The sequence below is a fragment of the Pomacea canaliculata genome, linkage group LG9, assembly GCF_003073045.1.
Source record: "Pomacea canaliculata isolate SZHN2017 linkage group LG9, ASM307304v1, whole genome shotgun sequence".
NCBI classification, from domain to species: domain Eukaryota; kingdom Metazoa; phylum Mollusca; class Gastropoda; order Architaenioglossa; family Ampullariidae; genus Pomacea; species Pomacea canaliculata.
Window position 1 is genome coordinate 2,757,112 of NC_037598.1, and position 16,251 is coordinate 2,773,362.

The 16,251-nt window shown below is 51.3% G+C and overlaps 1 protein-coding gene across 1 annotated transcript; it reads right to left on the minus strand.

Moving 5' to 3' along the window:
• Positions 1-1,381: 1,381 nt before the first annotated feature.
• LOC112572900 (probable G protein-coupled receptor 85) lies at positions 1,382-11,293 on the minus strand. The gene is made up of 2 exons (XM_025252881.1): positions 11,133-11,293; positions 1,382-4,211 (listed from the first exon to the last, which is right to left on the minus strand). The coding sequence occupies exon 2, from the start codon at positions 3,824-3,826 to the stop codon at positions 2,075-2,077; it is 1,752 nt and encodes a 583-aa protein (XP_025108666.1). The 5' UTR covers positions 3,827-4,211; positions 11,133-11,293; the 3' UTR covers positions 1,382-2,074.
• Between the last annotated feature and the right edge of the window lie 4,958 nt (positions 11,294-16,251).

A 16,251-nucleotide genomic window follows, 5' to 3' on the forward strand; every position in this document is an offset into this window, starting at 1 on the left:
AAAATTATACACACGCTAATGTCCCAGCCATATATTTTCATTACGGAAAAAGAAAATGTGGAAGTCGGGTGTGGTGGCAAGTTCAGACATTGTGCTCTCTCGTGTGACTCACTGTCACTTCGTCTTGCAAACCGTGAGGTCCGTCTTGGCGGCTTTGTCCGCTAACACCACCTCAAACACCACCTCAAACATTACCAGCCACAGCCTGGACTCCAGTCTTCCACTCCAATGTGTGTGCATATTTACACACTCAATAAACAGACAAAAGAAATTGCAACTGTAGGCGAGTGTGAAAGAAGGACTGAAAACGTGTTCGCGCGAGAGAATATGTGTGTGTGTGTTCGTTCATGTGTGTGTGATGCGAGAAAAAGGATAAAGGTGTGTGTGAAGTGAGAGAGTGTGTGTATGTAATGAGAGAGTGTGTGTATGTGTATGTAATGAGATAGTGAATGTGTGTGAAGGGTGAGGGAGTAATTATGTGATAGAGGAGAGAGAGACAGCAAGAGGGGAAGATGAGGAGGAAATGACAGACAGGATCTTACTACAGGGTCTCATCACTTGTTGCTTTGTCTTGAGCATTTTTTTCTGCCATTAATGTTTTAATTTATTTTAATTGTATGGTAGAAAGACAAATGCGATAAATGCGCCGAATGTAGTCAGCGCCGTGCACTTGTCTCTACACACTGTTGCCGCCAGGTCAGAGGTCAGTCTCGACAACGCACACACCCGGTGTGCCGGGTATCCATAATACTTGCAATGTCCACTGGCATATTGGCTGTTATATCTTTGCAACTGTCTGATGTCGAGCGACTTCGATCCACACGTACCCGTCATTTGCTGCTACCCGGGGAAAGGGGAGTCTTATCGCCCTGTCTGTTGTTATCAACAAGGTACCCGACGGAGTGAGTTGACATGCGTGCCACTGGTTTCTTCATGAGAACTTTGAGAATGCAGAGCACAGCTTCATCAACACCCGTGAAATGCCGGGTAGGTTGCTTTATAACTGCATTGTAAAGTCGGGGCACCTGGTTATGACTCTCAAAAGCTGTTTGGCATACAGCGGACACGACGACCTGGAGCGCCTCTGGTGGTGCTAATGGTGCTGACGTCACGTGCCAGATATGTACACCACGATATTTGAGGCACAGACGACAGATGACGTCACAGCATTCTGCACGCGCTCGCCACACGTAAAAGTGTTTCAACATGCTGGTTAGTCTGCGATGTGTGTATGTGTGTGTGTGTGTATGTGTGTATGTATGTCTGTATGTATGTGTGTATGTGTGTGTGTTCATACGTGGTACGCTCGCATGTATATCTTTAGCAAACACTTCACTTGACCTTTCCCCATCTGTAAACAACTTGCTTACATCCCCATCCCCTGTCCATCTGTCCATCTGTCTCTCAGTTTCAGTTCGCCGGGGACCACAGCGCAGAACAAGAGTTCAAACCGTGACTGTGACGTGTACAGTCGTGTCAGTATATATTCAATGTATATTCATTCATCTCGTGGCCGGCTTGCCCGTTGTCATCATGTTACTACTTTGCTACCTGACACAATTCGTTCAGCATGAGTGAGCAGCTTGCAGCACAAGCTGTCGTCTGTCGATATTTTTGTTAGACATCGTCTATCGTTGACACACCTTTGACCTCGTCCATCTGAATTCTCACTGTTGTAAGGTTAGCATCAATTTTCTTTTTCAAAAACATCTTCGTTACAATCAAACAAACGGAAGTGCATAAAGTGGCATCGATAAACGAAATACACGATGTTGTTGTTGACTCGCTGCTCGTCATGAAGGTGAGCAGTGAGATGCCAGCATCAGGCGACACATCACTGTCCCCCCATCGCTGCAGTCTATGACAGCCTGTGAAGTTTTTGGCAACATTATCTGTCCGCGAGGTGAGGAAAGCCAGGTCCTCAGCCCCACAGTCCCCGGGCAGTGTCCTCACCTCACATCACGTGACAATATCTTCCTGGATGGGGGTATGGGTCTTCCCGGACAGCAGCAACAGGCGCGGAGTTCTGTCCTGGAAGTGGCAACAGGGATGTAGGATGTTCAACACGTTCGCCTCATTTTTTACGGTTGAATGATTCCAGCAGGAACTCTTGCTTATCGTCAGGGCTGGTCTCTGTCCGCGACTGACGCTGGCGCGAGGAGCCGCGTGCCAGGAAGTAGACGAGCGGACACAGCGCCACCTGGGCGTAGGACAGCCACGCCGACACCGTGACGAACGCCGACTGTATGCCAATGACGTCACCGAAGACGCGCCAGTAGGACACCACCTGATAGGGCAGCCACAGGAGGGTAAAGGTCAGGGTCATCAGGAAGAACAAGCGGGTCACGTGCTGGGTCTGGGCCACGTGCAGAGTGACAGCACGCGCCAGGTGGGGGCGAGGCGGGTTGCGAGCCAGGCTGGGCAGTGGCGCCCCCAGGAGGTTGTTCGCTCGTCCGAAGCCGTTGACCCAGTTGACGAAAGCCTGGCCGTTGGCTCCCGGCCCCACGAAGGTCCAGGTGGAGCTGCGAGCGGGCTCGTGCTGAAAGGGCCGCATCCGGCGGTGCGTGCGCAGGGCCAGGAAGATTCGGTAGTAGAGGAAGAGCGTGAGGAGGCTGAGCCCCGTGAAGACCATGAGGAAGCCCAGCGTGTCGTTCTCGCGGTACGACTTGTGCTGCAGCGCGCACTGCGCCTCGCTGGCCTGGAACGCGTACGCTCCCACCCCGACCACTGGGGGGAAGGCCACCAGAAAGGCCAGTGTCCACCCCAGCAGCACCACCACCAGGTTCACAGCGCCACCTGCACGTTTCCGGTAGCTGCGCGCATACACCAGCGAGAAGTGCCGGTCGGCAGCGACGTCGAGCAGCGAGACGCTGGAGCTGAGGACGAAGAAGGAGTTGGCAAAGGCGAAAAGGTCGCACGCGGAGTTGCCGTGCCGCCAGACGGAGCCCTGCAGCAACGTCATGAGCACGAGCGGCAGACAGAATGCCGCGCGCGACAGGTCCGTCAGGCTCATGGACAACAGGTAGTAGAATGGCGGGCGGTGTAGGTGGCGCTGTCGCACCACGCTCCAGATGACCAGCGCGTTGCCCACTACGCCGCCTACCGCCAGCAGGGTCAGCGTCACGGCTTTGGCGGCGACGACTGCTGTGCTAGCCACGGCGTCGTCATCGTCGATGTCGTACAGCTCGCCATCCTCCACCAGCGTGACGTCGTCAAAGGCGAAGCTGGTGTTGCTGGCGGTGGAGAGTTCTAGAAGCGACGTGACGGTAGCGTTGGTGAAGGTCCAGGAATGAGTGGCGGCCATGTTGGTTAGCGGAAGTGCTCCGTCGTCTGTTGCCGGGGCAACGGTGTAGAACCTGTTCACAATGCTGGAGAAGTGCGAGGTGTAGAGGTCGGTGCTGTTGGTATCCGTGAGGTTCAGGACGAGGCTGTCGTCAGAAGACTGTGTGGCGAGTGTCTCTAGTGTCCTCCCTTCGTCAGCAGCTTCAGAAGCAGGAAAAGTCGGCGACGTACCCGCGGACTTCGTTGCTGTAAGCGCATCAGTCAGATCGTACTCACGTGATGGACCTGACCCTAGGTCAGCAGCGATCCCCGTGACCCCAGGAAAATCGCTGCTTGTTACTGTCTTTCTCCAGGAAGTCGTCAGCTCGGAAGCAGGGAGGCCCTCTGTGTGGTCACGTGACCATCCTGTGCTCCACAAGAAAGTGCGATCGTCAGCAGCCGAAGGAGCTGTAGTCTCTTCGTCCCTCGTTACCTCCATCCTGGTCGGCGTGTCAAAGGTCGTGGAAGCAATAAGTGCTGGCGACACGGAGGACAAATCCATCATGACTGACGCAACGGTTTCCGGAGACACTCCGCCTACCACGTCGCAGTGTGGTCGTTGGAGGGGCTGATGTAGGCCAGCATCTCCCCCCTTGTATAGTGAGATTCCACGCGGTCAGCACACCGTCGCCTGCTTCCTCTCCGCCCACGTCAACCCCTCCCTCCGTCCTGAAGGGCCGCACGTGCAGTGGGGGAGCACTAGAGCGGGTGGGGGGCAGGGGGAGTGGCGGCCATTGCTCCACATGCAGCTGCTTGTCTGCAGCACCGCGGCTCAGACGTCTTGTAGGCCCGTCGCACCACTCTGGCGCCCCCCGGCTCGGCCCTCAGTTGTCTACCCCTGGTCCTTTCTCCTCCGGTTGTCAGAGGTTCGGCGAGCGCGGCTGCTTGTTCTGAAAACAAGATGGGCAAATTAATTGAGAGACAGAGAGAGGGCGAAGAAACACTCGGACTCGCCCTGCACACTTTCATGGGTCACAAGGGGCAAGAACAAACATCGCCACGGCTAGGGGGCGCTGCGGTAGTGACAGGCACGTGACACGTGTGACGGAAACAAGGGAGGTGAGCGACAACCACACGATAGGAACGTTACACAATGACACATGACACAGAGTGAGTACACAGTCACACAGACAGTGACACAGTGACACAGCCACACAGACACAGAGTGACTGACGCCCAGTGACACATCCACAGTGACACATCCACAGTGACACAGTGACACGGTGACACAGCCACAGTGACTAACGCCCAGTGACACGGTGACAATCACACAGTTGCAAGTTGAGGTCGATTTGCCTTCTGACAGTTTGGTGCACAACAGGTAGTGCACGTGCTGCTGGTCCTCCATGTCCTCCTGTCCTTGTTCACTGCCCTCATCCTATTGGAGTTATTTCTTCCGTCGTTCCATCCATCAACTTTCCCTACAACTTTCATTTCATCACCACACAGGGAGGACAAGACAGGACACAGTGTGACGTGTGCTTTGCTTTGAACATCCAGCTTCGCTGACTGCAGTCTGAACACAGGACTGAACGTAGAAAATAAACTCAGTTTATGTAAAGGTTGGTGGGTAGACAGGTAGGTAGATAGACAGGTAGACAGGTAGGTAGATAGACAGGTAGACAGGTAGATAGCCGGGTGGAGAAGAGAGAGGCTGAGGACAAATCACACTCTCCCCCAGTCACTGTCACCCAGTGTATTGTATCATCCCCTTGTGTCAGGCTCCCCATCGCACTGGCACCTTGTGATGAATATGAGCTTAGACTAAACTAATCTACACGTGCAGCTGAACATATCGCACGCACACACACACACACACAAACATACACACGAGCGCATCCATACACATTCACTCACAGACAAACACATAAACGCATTTTCTTGTTTACACAACCACATACAATGCACGTTCTTTCTCTCACACAGCCCTAAGTCACGAATAAGTACACCTCGCGAGCGCGCAGACACACACGCATACACATGTGTGCACTGACTAACTAACGCATACACACTGTCAGAGAGAGAGAAGGGGGGAGGTGGACGTTGATGTGGAGCAAAGGAGGGCAATGATACTTGGCATGTCCGCCATCCCTAATGTGGAGCTGAACTGGAGACAAAGCAGGCGATTGTCGGGTATTACCCGGCGCTAGCATTTGCCTACACTAAAAAAGCGAATTGCGCTCAGCTGCTTACAAATATTTGAATATTTCCTGCAACCCTGTCAAAAGCTCACAAAATAAACACTTGGGATTCGAGCGAAGAAGCGAGTGCCATTCTTAATTTAAAATATTGACAAAATCGATGGGCGAGCACCAGGCGCTGGCACCGTCAGCAAGATGGAGACAAAGCCTACAGCAGCCACCCACCCCGCACCGGGCCCACCCAGCCGCTGTGCACGTGACCTGCTCTACATGTCTACTCGGATGGTGAGCTTTGAACTCCGGGCACAGAGGTCAGCAACCAATCGATGGCGACTGAAGGGAAGGGGGTGAGGAGGAGACACAGAGTTGGGGGGTGGGAGCGAGAGGGGAGACGACCGTGTCAATGTTTGACGATGGTCTCCAGTCTTGCAGTAGTTCCGACCCTGGTGTACATCTGCGACTACTACAGCCCCGGGTGCACCGCAAGGGGAGCTGCAGGCGTTTTATCGCTCCTTCCTTCCATCGCAACAAATTGCTCTCGTGCCTCGCTGGATGAGTTACAAGGAATAGGAGGTTCCTACCCATTGTCGGCCATTGCGTTTATAACCTTGTTGGCAATTCATGATCCCTTCCTTTGTCACTGACAGCAAACACTGCAGCTCGTGGATTATTCCAGACTGATTTGCTGCCGTGGGTTCCGCTGGCAGGAAGCTGGACGTTCGGCGCGTGCCCGGGTGTTGGCTGCAGCAATTGATGCCCGGGTAATTCCCTCCCAGAACTGTAAATACGGACACTTCTCGCTCTTGTGCATGCCACAGCAACCAGTTGACTCGCACGAGCATTTTATTGTTATTTGCGCTCCACGTGCATCACGGTCACGTGGCTTGTTGTGTGTGAACGCGCACGTGCCGGCGCACCTCTCATCTTGGCTGCCTGTCTGTTGGCGGTGGTGAGTGAGCTGTCTTCAGGTCCTGTAGTCCCAGGAGACAAACCTGACCTACCCACCTTTGGGATGGAGAACACAAATCCACACTGGACCGCAGTGTCGCAGTCACTGTGCAGGTGGCGCCACTAGCAATAATCCACTGCATCCCTACATTGCCCTCTGACCTGTGGAGCTTGCCCCACATCTACCGGGTGACAGGATCCCCTCTGGAGAATGTACCCTGGCATGACAGCAGTCTCATCTTTCCTGGCTTCCCTCAAGTCAGGCAACTGAGAGGGCGACTAGACAAAGTGACATAGAGAGGTCACGTGATATTGTCATGGGATAATGTCGTGGATAATGCCATGAGATAAGGGCCATGGGATAATGTCATGGATAAGGCCATGGATAATGCATGGGATAATGTGAAGGGATACATCCTACACCAAAAGGCTTCGTTCGGAATCTTTCAAAAATCCTAAAATAAATAATTCAGTCAGATGAAAGGCTAAAGTTCACGGCCTCCTACAGCGCGCCGCAGGGTTGCGAGTCTTGCCCCTGTTGCATGTCACATGTAACGGGACGTAGTCACATGTACATGTAGTCATAATCACATGGTACATGTAGTGCCAACATGTAGCATGTGTCACGTGCCACATGTCATGTAGGTCATGTCACGTCAGTGGATGCAGTCATAGCATGTCACGTGGTACATGTAGTCATTTCATGTCACATGTAGTCACAGCATGTCACGTGCCACATGTAGTCACAGCATGTCACGTGCCACATGTAGTCACAGCATGTCACGTGCCGTGGCGCCCTCACGCCATCATTGCGTGTGACAGCTGTCAGCGTGTGGGACAAGATAACATCGCCGTGGGCTGCGTGATCAATATTTCTGTCTAATGAGAGCTTCTCGGCTTTTATGCGAGTTGAATAGAGGTTTGAATCCATCGATTCATGTGAGAAATTTATTCTAGGGCGGGTCGACAACTCGTGCGAGTGGACAATCCGCTAGATAAAGGGAAACAACTGTAATGAGCTGTCTTGCGAGGCTCAACTCACATCATGTAGTGATGCGCTTTTGCACCCGCCTCCGGGTGGGACGAAGAGTCCGTTTGTTCACAGTCTGCCGCCAACCGTGACACTGATGACTACCCTGGGTGTGACGATGCCATCCGTGACTTTCTGCTGTCAGGTACCAGGGTGTAGTGATGTCCTCCATCATGACTTACTGCTACTCTCAGTTACCTCCCGTTCATTCTTCTCAGGGTGGGGACCGCTGAGGGAGGAGAAGGCCCCACCCGGCTGTCTGCCTGCGCCTTGTCTGACTCCACCCTTTCCTGTCTTCATGGGTGTCTGTCCGTCTGTCTGTCTGTCTGTCTGTCTACCCAGCTGCTAGTCTGGTGCTCGGTGTTGTCTGCTAACCTGTCTCCGCTCTGTGCCTGACGTTTGCCAGCTCGTCAGACCGTGACGGTGTGCAGCTGGGTGTGGCTGGCTGGCTGGTTGGTTGGTTGGTGTGTGCAGTAGGAAAGTGCTTCCACCTTGCGGCGATTTCGCACTACGGTTGGAGAGGAAGGGGGAAGAAACCGGAGTACCCGGAGAAAACCCCCGACGCCCAGCCCAGGTGTCACATACAGTGTCCCGAGAGCTCGCCTTGTCGGGGTGGCAACGAGGGTCCAGAGGCTGTGTTCTGTTTGAGGTCCCTGGCTTCCATCTTTATTCACGAGATCACCTGTCGGAGTCAGCTTGCACACCACGCTGCAGATGACCAGGGTCCAGGAGGCTTCAAACTCTGTTGAGTTTGAACTGACAGGACATCGACAGACCCTGAGGATCACCAATTTCAATGACTTTGAAAAAAAATGTTGATATATAGTTGACACAGTTCGCTTGACCTGTCAGGGGTATATTTGTGAATGATTTACTAAGACAAGCGATAAGCCGTAAAATGACCGGATGTTTAGGTTGGAAGGCGGTCGTGGTTGTCAGGAGGCTGAGGTCTGCAAGCTTTCAGGCCAAACACGACGACGACAGGACGGAAAGACGTAGCTTCTCTCTCTCGTCATCGTGATGTTAGGTGATGTTGGTGTGCAGGTGACGGTCGGGGCACTGGGGCACTGGGGCACTGGAGCACTTTTCTCTCATTCACAAGATGGCGCCTATAACTTAACTGACGTCACTCCACGTGACCGGTGCTGCCGCCTGCAGAGACGCACAGAGACCTCGCGTCAGTCTCGCGTCAACGTCCTGCCAGTCGCCGGGTGGACGCTGGGATCATTTCCGCCAGCCAGGAAACGACAGCGTTGTCAACACCACCATTACGACTCCCCGCACGGTGACGTCACTGCCGGCTTCAACAACCGCTTGTGGAGTAATCGTTGGCGGGGGTCGTGCACCCAGCAAAGTGCTGTCAGCGCACACACAGGACACGTGAAGTCCATGGCAACTGTGGCCTGGGTCACTGCACACCCCGGGTGAACATCGTAAGCATACAGTCATCCGTTGAAACAACTCAAGATGAAATGCTTCATGGAGGACAAAGATGCGATGCTCTGTATCGGACATGTCCGTGTCCAGCCATGGCAGGATGCTCACAACTTACAACAACTACTGTTGCGCCTACAGGCTCACACGACGACGCCGATAATAACAGTCAACGGAAACGTTCTTATCAGACTGTCCTCGCAAAATGTTGGTGTACTGGTGGCGAGTGGGAATATGTGTGTGAGTTGATGTTTCGTGTGGGTGTGTGGGCGTGTGTGTGTGTTTGTGCGTGTGCGCGTGTGTGTGTGTGTCTGTGTGTGTGCGCGTGTGTGTGTGTGTGTGTGTGTGTGTGTGTGTGTGTGTGCGTGTGTGTCTCTGTGTGTGTGTGTGTGCGCATGTTGTCAGTCAGTTCAAGTTTGGGGCTCAGCCTGCAGACGCCATTGTACTCGTTGTCATGTGAATGGATGACATGTTCATAACCACGGGGGCAGCTTGCTACTCTCCAGGTAACCTCCATCGTGTTGCTGCCCAAGTCTTGTGGCAATGAATTCAGTTAACAGACTTTAGTTCTGTCCTTCCTAGTGCCTAGAACATTCTCTCAACAAAACCCATTCTGACTAGAAAAGACTGGAGTTGACTGCAGTGTGAGGCGACTGCTGGGGGGTGTCTCGCCACCAGTGGAGCAGACCAGGGGAGGGCGGAAGTACAGAAAGAAAGAATGGCAGAAAGCAAGAAGAACAGAGAATTTTCTGTCTTGTCTTTCTACAGCAGTCCGCCGCTCACGCATATGTTTATACACCAATCCCACCTTCAGATATTCTCCTAATCAATCTAATTATCCGCCTAGACAAGACACCTGCTACTCACAGATTTACTGCAAGATAATCTGTTGCCATGGCAATGACAGATAATTTCACTTGCAGAAGACATCTTACATCAGATTCCGACGATGCAGCGATTTCACATTATTGTGATGATTGTAGAATGCGTATAATGTGTATAATGTTAGAGTGTGTATAACATGTATAAAGAGTATAGTGTGTACAGTGTATATCACATGTATAATTAGTATAGTGTGTATAAAGTGTATAATGTGTGTAGTGCGTACGATGTGTGTAATGTGTATAGCGTTTATAATGCGTGTAATGCGTGTAGTATGTACAGTGCCGTATAATCTACACATACTGCGCACAATGTGTATACTGTGTACAATGTGTATAGTGTGTATACTACGTACGATGCGTATAGTGTGTACAATGTGTACTGTGTAGAGTGCGTGTAGTGTGTATCGTGCTGACGAGAGCTGCTCACAAACTGTAGAGGGCAAAGAGTCGGGTCAACGGTGGAGACATCCACACCTTGGTGTACTAGTACTACCTTAATGTGACAACATTATTGTAAATATTGACTAAAGATAGAAGTTGACAGTGTACACCAGGCTACAAGACGGCAACAGAGACAAGGACTGACGTCACCACAGGACATCCGCCTTCTGGAAGCTGCGGTCCACAGTCCTCTAGTGTAGCAGCGCCACCACACTCTGTACACCAGGGAGCAGCTGGATACAAGCAACGAGTCCTAGCACTACCGCCCTCTAGCGGCTGACAGTACAGTGAGCGATAACTCTTGCTTGCTCAGTGACAAACTTTACCTTTAGTCGACTTACTTTTAGCTTTGGGGGCGACACCTGTGTCTGCGCCTGATACACCTGTGTGTCACGTGTGAACAGGTGTCATCGTGTGGTAAGTAGTTACATCATAAACAGACACATAGCTACATGGTAAACACGTCACTGCATTGTAGATAGCTAGATGGTAAACACGTCACCTCATGGTACATTCACCACAAAATAAAACAGTGATACAACACTTACAGGACAATAATATGGTGCAACACCTGTAGGATAATAAAATGGTGAAGACTTGCAGGATAATGAAACTCAGGAGCAGACGGTTCTCGGTCTTACTTGTAGAATTGCAGGAAATAAAGCTCACGGCCTGAGGCTGAACAGTGTACAACGGATGCTAGGGGAACATGAACATGAACATGTCCACTGTATACATGTGACTGGACACCACATCGCACACTGACGACTGCACGTTGCACTGCTCACAGCCTGCAGAGTGCAAACAGACAGGTAGACGTACACACACACAAACACACACAAACACAAACACACACACACAAACAAAGAAACAAACACACACAAACACACATACACAAACACACAACACACACACACAGAAATCAGTCCTCACCCAGTCCTCGGTGGTCTCCCAACACAAAGTCCTTCACGCGGCGCTGGGTGCCAGACAGAGTTACGCCGCCTTGAGTGTAGTGCGGCCGCTGTCGCCGCTGCTGATGTACGACTGCATGTGACGACGCCCTCACGTGGGCTGGCTGCGGCGGTTGTAGTCGCGCCTGTGATGGACATCGAGCGCGGACGGCCGACGCGGTTGCTGCAGCAGTCGGCACGTGCGACGATATCGACCGGCAGCTGGACGCTCCTCCTCACCCCCACCCCACACACCCCCACCCCACCACACAACCTCTACCCTCCCCACTCCTTATCCCCTCCTTACTCCCCAGTCTCCCCCGCTCTACACTCACTGCCATCACTTGCCGCCCTTTCATTGCAAGCTCTTCCGCTCCCCCTCCCCCCTCTCCATTTTCTTTGAGAACAAATCTTGTTGTACAACATTCCTGGCTTTGCACACAGTGCACCACTCACTCTGTCTGTAGTCGCCTCCCGAACTCACCGCCAGTCGGAGGCGCATCGTGTAACGAGCATCAGCGACCTGTCTGCTCACAGCTGTGCTGGTCTGACGGTACCAGACGTACGAGGAGTCGAGTCTCCTGAATCTCCTGATCTCCTGAATCTCCTGAGTCTCCTGACTCCTTTTGATGTCAGATTAAAACCGTTTCATGAAATTACACTTTTTTGTAAAACGGTTTCAGTCCGTGCGTTGGCCGTTTCTTGCCAAGCGTTTTCCACCAGCTGCTATTTTCTGAAACCATCGACACAACGAATGTCCGACACGGACAAACCATCTCACGCGGCGGACGTTGTAAGTGACGTCACGGCCAAGAGAGGAAACTGTGGCAAGGTTGTGTCCCCTGTATACTCAGTGTACACGAGGAGTGTCTAGTGCCCCTGGGGCCAAAGGTCAGTGTGTTCCAGAGGACAAGAGTGGAAAACTGCTTATTTCCATACAAGGACTTTGATGTTGATGTCTGTTCTTACAGCAGAATGCTGTCACAGGAATGTTTATCGTGACGTCACAAAGCTGAGCTGCATTCACTGCACTGGAGTGAGGCTCAAGCACACTAGTGGACAGACGTGTGTGGGAGGACATGTCTGTCTGCCGAGACCAACGTTTGCCAAGTTCTCCGCTGTTAGTCTCGGCGAGCCTAAGCAATCAATGGGACTAAACCGGAAGCTTTGTACACACCAGCCTCGTTCTCGTAGTTAAAACATCGTCTGCATACAGTCCAGAAACACAAGTTGGTGGTTAGTGTGCACGACCCCTGACCTACAGGCATTCTGGGAGTCAGTACTACCTTCCCTTACCTGACTCCTCGCTGTTGCTTTGTCTGCTTGTCTTGTAGATGGCAGATGAATGACCGGCCAGCTTTGATTGCGGTTACAGAGCAGCTAGCGATTAGTGGTTCCTCCGTTTGTTGTCTTCCTGCGCGGCCCAACCCTCTCATTACTAACAATAAAGATTAATGTTTGACACTTATACTTCACTAACATACTTTTATTGCAGACTTCTAAAATATCGCCAGTAGTTCGGAAAAAAGTTTTAGAAAATGTTTTTTATTTCAATTTCTGTGACTACATTGACACTACTGAACACATACAGCGTGAAACTGTTATTGGAATAGGAATAAACAATCTGTTGACATGTGTCTGTCTTTACAAACATTGTGTCGGTGAGACAGACAGACAGACAGACAGACAGACAGACAGACAGACAGACAGACAGCAGACAGACAGACAGACAGACACGTGTGCTGGTAGGTGTGTGGGCTTTACCAGCCCGTTTGCCTATGCAGCCAGCCAGGCAGGCAGCCAGCCAGATTGGCTCATTGTCAGGCTGTGTGCTTATCAGTTGGCTCTACATTTATTTCCTTCACTCGCCGCTCAGGGAAATCCAAACGACCTGGGAGGGAGCTCAGGCGAAGATGTGAACACAAACAAATTGCGCGTGGCACGTGCACGAGGTGGCGCTGCATTATAAGGCCACCAAACGTATGAATGTGGAGACCGGATGTGACGTGCAGGTCGGGAGTTGCGCGATGGAGGTGTAACTAAACGTGACAGCTTTACTTCTTTTATAGACAAGAGTTCATCTGGTGTCTCACTCGTGACCTTTTCCTCCAACAGGTGTCAGTAAGTAAGATGTGCTCAGTCGCTAGGTTCATGTTTGACAGTATGCCAGTGAGCAGTGAGCAGTGAGCAGCAGTCTGAGCGCTCACATCAACAGACTGACAGGACTGACTTTGCTGCTGACATCAGAAACAATGGAGTAGCTGCTTGTGGTCAAGGATTGATGTCGTCGAGGTCGACAACTGAGTTTCACGATATGATCACCACACGCTCTGTAGGTCGTGATGTAAGGAGGATACTGGAGAATATTGACTGGTACACCATGTTCACTACACACAACAGTCGCTGTTCACTTGTACACAATGTTCACTACACACAACAGTCGCTGTTCACTTGTACACAATTTTCACTACACACAACAGTCACTGTTCACTTGTACACAATGTTCACTGGTCTTTCTGTCTTTCTACTCTCTTCATCTACTTAAAAGGATTTGTTGGGAGGCACTGGGCAAGTCTCGTGTGAGTGGCTGTTACACATCGAGGGAGACAACCGCAAGAGGACAACCCTCGATATTTTGCGCTTTCCTTTCGTTGCCTTCTTCTCTTTGTGGCAACAACTCAGCCTGCGAGCACTGGACCACAGGCCAGCAGTGGGTCAACGGTCAGCTCTATAGCAAAGGTTAGCTCTACATCAAAGGTCAGCTCTACATCAAAGGTCAGCTCTACATCAACAGGTCAGCTCTACATCACATATAGCACTAAATCACACAATGTCTTTGTCACGTGTCGGCATGGGGTCACAGGACTAGTGTCACATGAAGCGTGAAGCCACTGAAAACAAGCGAGTGTCATGGTGCGGTGGACGCTTTGACAAACGCGGAATCATTTGCATGACATTCACAGAGAAGCTGCGGAAACTGCTGTTTGAACACCCGAGACTGTGTGTGGCCACCCGATATTTTGTGTATTTCCTCGCGGAAAGTATGTTGTGATTTCGCCGCCCAGATATTGGCAAACACAGCGCCGACTGCTGCAACAGATACGTGGCAACAAAGCCACAGCTTCTAGGCCCACGGGCACTCTCTGTCTCTCTTCTCTGTCTCTGTCTCTTTCTCTCTCTCTCTCTCTCTCTCTGGTCGTCATGCACCGCTGATGTCCTTGTTCGATGGCACGGTCAGTGCTAATAAAAGCATCTTCATTGTCCTGCGTGCCTAGTCATCTGCATCTACCATTGCGTGGCGAAGTGGACACGAAGAGCAGAGCGAGGCTGACGAAGGATACACCTAGCACAGCAATTGAGGAGAGAACTGTGAAACACACGATGATTGGATATTTAATCCCGAGGCTATGAGCACAAGTCAGTTCTGTTCTTGTCTGTACCAACCTTTGGTTGAAGTGAAGCCTTCGTGGCCAGTGACAGCCGCCTTAGAGTGGCTCACCGTGTGTAGAGCGAACCATGTGGCGGTTGCAGTTTACCCTTTGCCCTGCCAGCTGGCCCCAAATACAGCAGACAGGCTGGCCCGACATTGCCCCGACATGGCCAACCGGCATTAGCATCGATGCTGGCACTTTACTGGAAATGCAAAGATGATTAAAACAGACATGGACACCAAACTGACCCCAGGCTGGGTTACAAACAGCCAAGAGACTGGTGATGTGCAAGATGCCATGCTGACCCATGCTGACCCATGCAGCCCGCTTCTTGGTAAATCCTATCTAACTATGCTGACAAAATGTGTGGTACTTACTGATTTATGTTGGCAAGATGTTCTCCCTTGGAGGATTTATTATCGGGGAAATGTTGGTACAATGTTGGGCCATGGTGGCCCAGGCTCTGATCCCCTCTTGGTGAAATCGTGGTTTACTCTATTAAACTAAACTAAAAGTCGGACCCATGCATTGACCCAAGTAATGGCAGAGGATCAGTTGTGGTGTTATATTGGCAGTACATAATGTTCACTACATAAATGTATGTATAACTACAGGCCACAAGGGGAATCACTGTGTATTTGTGTGTTTAATGGAGTGAATAACCTCCCTTTTGAGCACCAGCTGAAGACCTTGATTGAGTAAATTAACAGAAACTACTTGTTCCCTGATATACACATTTCTACAGAAATACACACAAAAAAATTCTCATTCAAAAAATTCTTGTTGTGTTGTCCAGAACACGAAAACAAAGTTAAAGGTCGTCCATGCCTGTATCCAGGTTGTTGGGGGGTGAGGTGACCTCCCTATTCCCGGGTCAACTGTAAGCTCATCTTCCCTCCTTCACTGCCTCTGTCTCCCAGTGACGTCACTATGATGGGCGAACAGGGTGACACGTGTCCCAGAGGCTAAGGTTACAAACAATGCTATTTATAGAATGCTACTATAGCTCTGTGCACTTCGATGTGATATTTCTGATCATATGGATCCACCACAGCACTGTGCTCCAGGATCACTCGCCATTTTAAGCTTTTATTTCGCTGATATCGTAGGAAAGAAAAGGTTTCTCAATGACCCACAATGCCTTGGGGCGTCTTGGGCAGCACGTGCGGCACGACACCTGGCGGATGCAGAACAGAGTGCATTCAGGTTGTTAGTGGCCGCACTCCCCCAGCCAACAGGTCACCAAAGTTAGTTAACTTGGTTTATTTGTTAGTTACCGCGGTCACGTGACTTGCCAACCAGCAATGGCCGCGCTGGCTGGAGCTGACATTCCGCCATGTTGGCGGCCAGACTGGACCTCGACTGGCACAACACCGCCACTCTGTGTCTTGGATTCCTTCGCCCTCAGGATCCATGTTGGTCTACGATTGTGTGCCATCTGGAGTCTTGAAGGCGGCTCCGTCCTTTTGAGTCCTTCTTATCTGAAAGCTAAGGCTCAGTCCTTCTCACCTGAGAGCTGCGACTCATCAGACAGTGTCACGTGACGCCTAGCTGCTCTTCCTTTCATCAGCATCACCACCCTTTCATTCGTCATTTCCAAGCAGGCAGTATTTGTCTCGCACACCTACTGGGTATTTAGCTGTCACAAACCCACAGCATTGACATGTCATT

Excerpts from the sequence above, each read along its gene's own strand:
- LOC112572900 (XM_025252881.1), bottom strand. The coding sequence starts at position 3,826 with ATGATGGATTTGTCCTCCGTGTCGCCAGCACTTATTGCTTCCACGACC.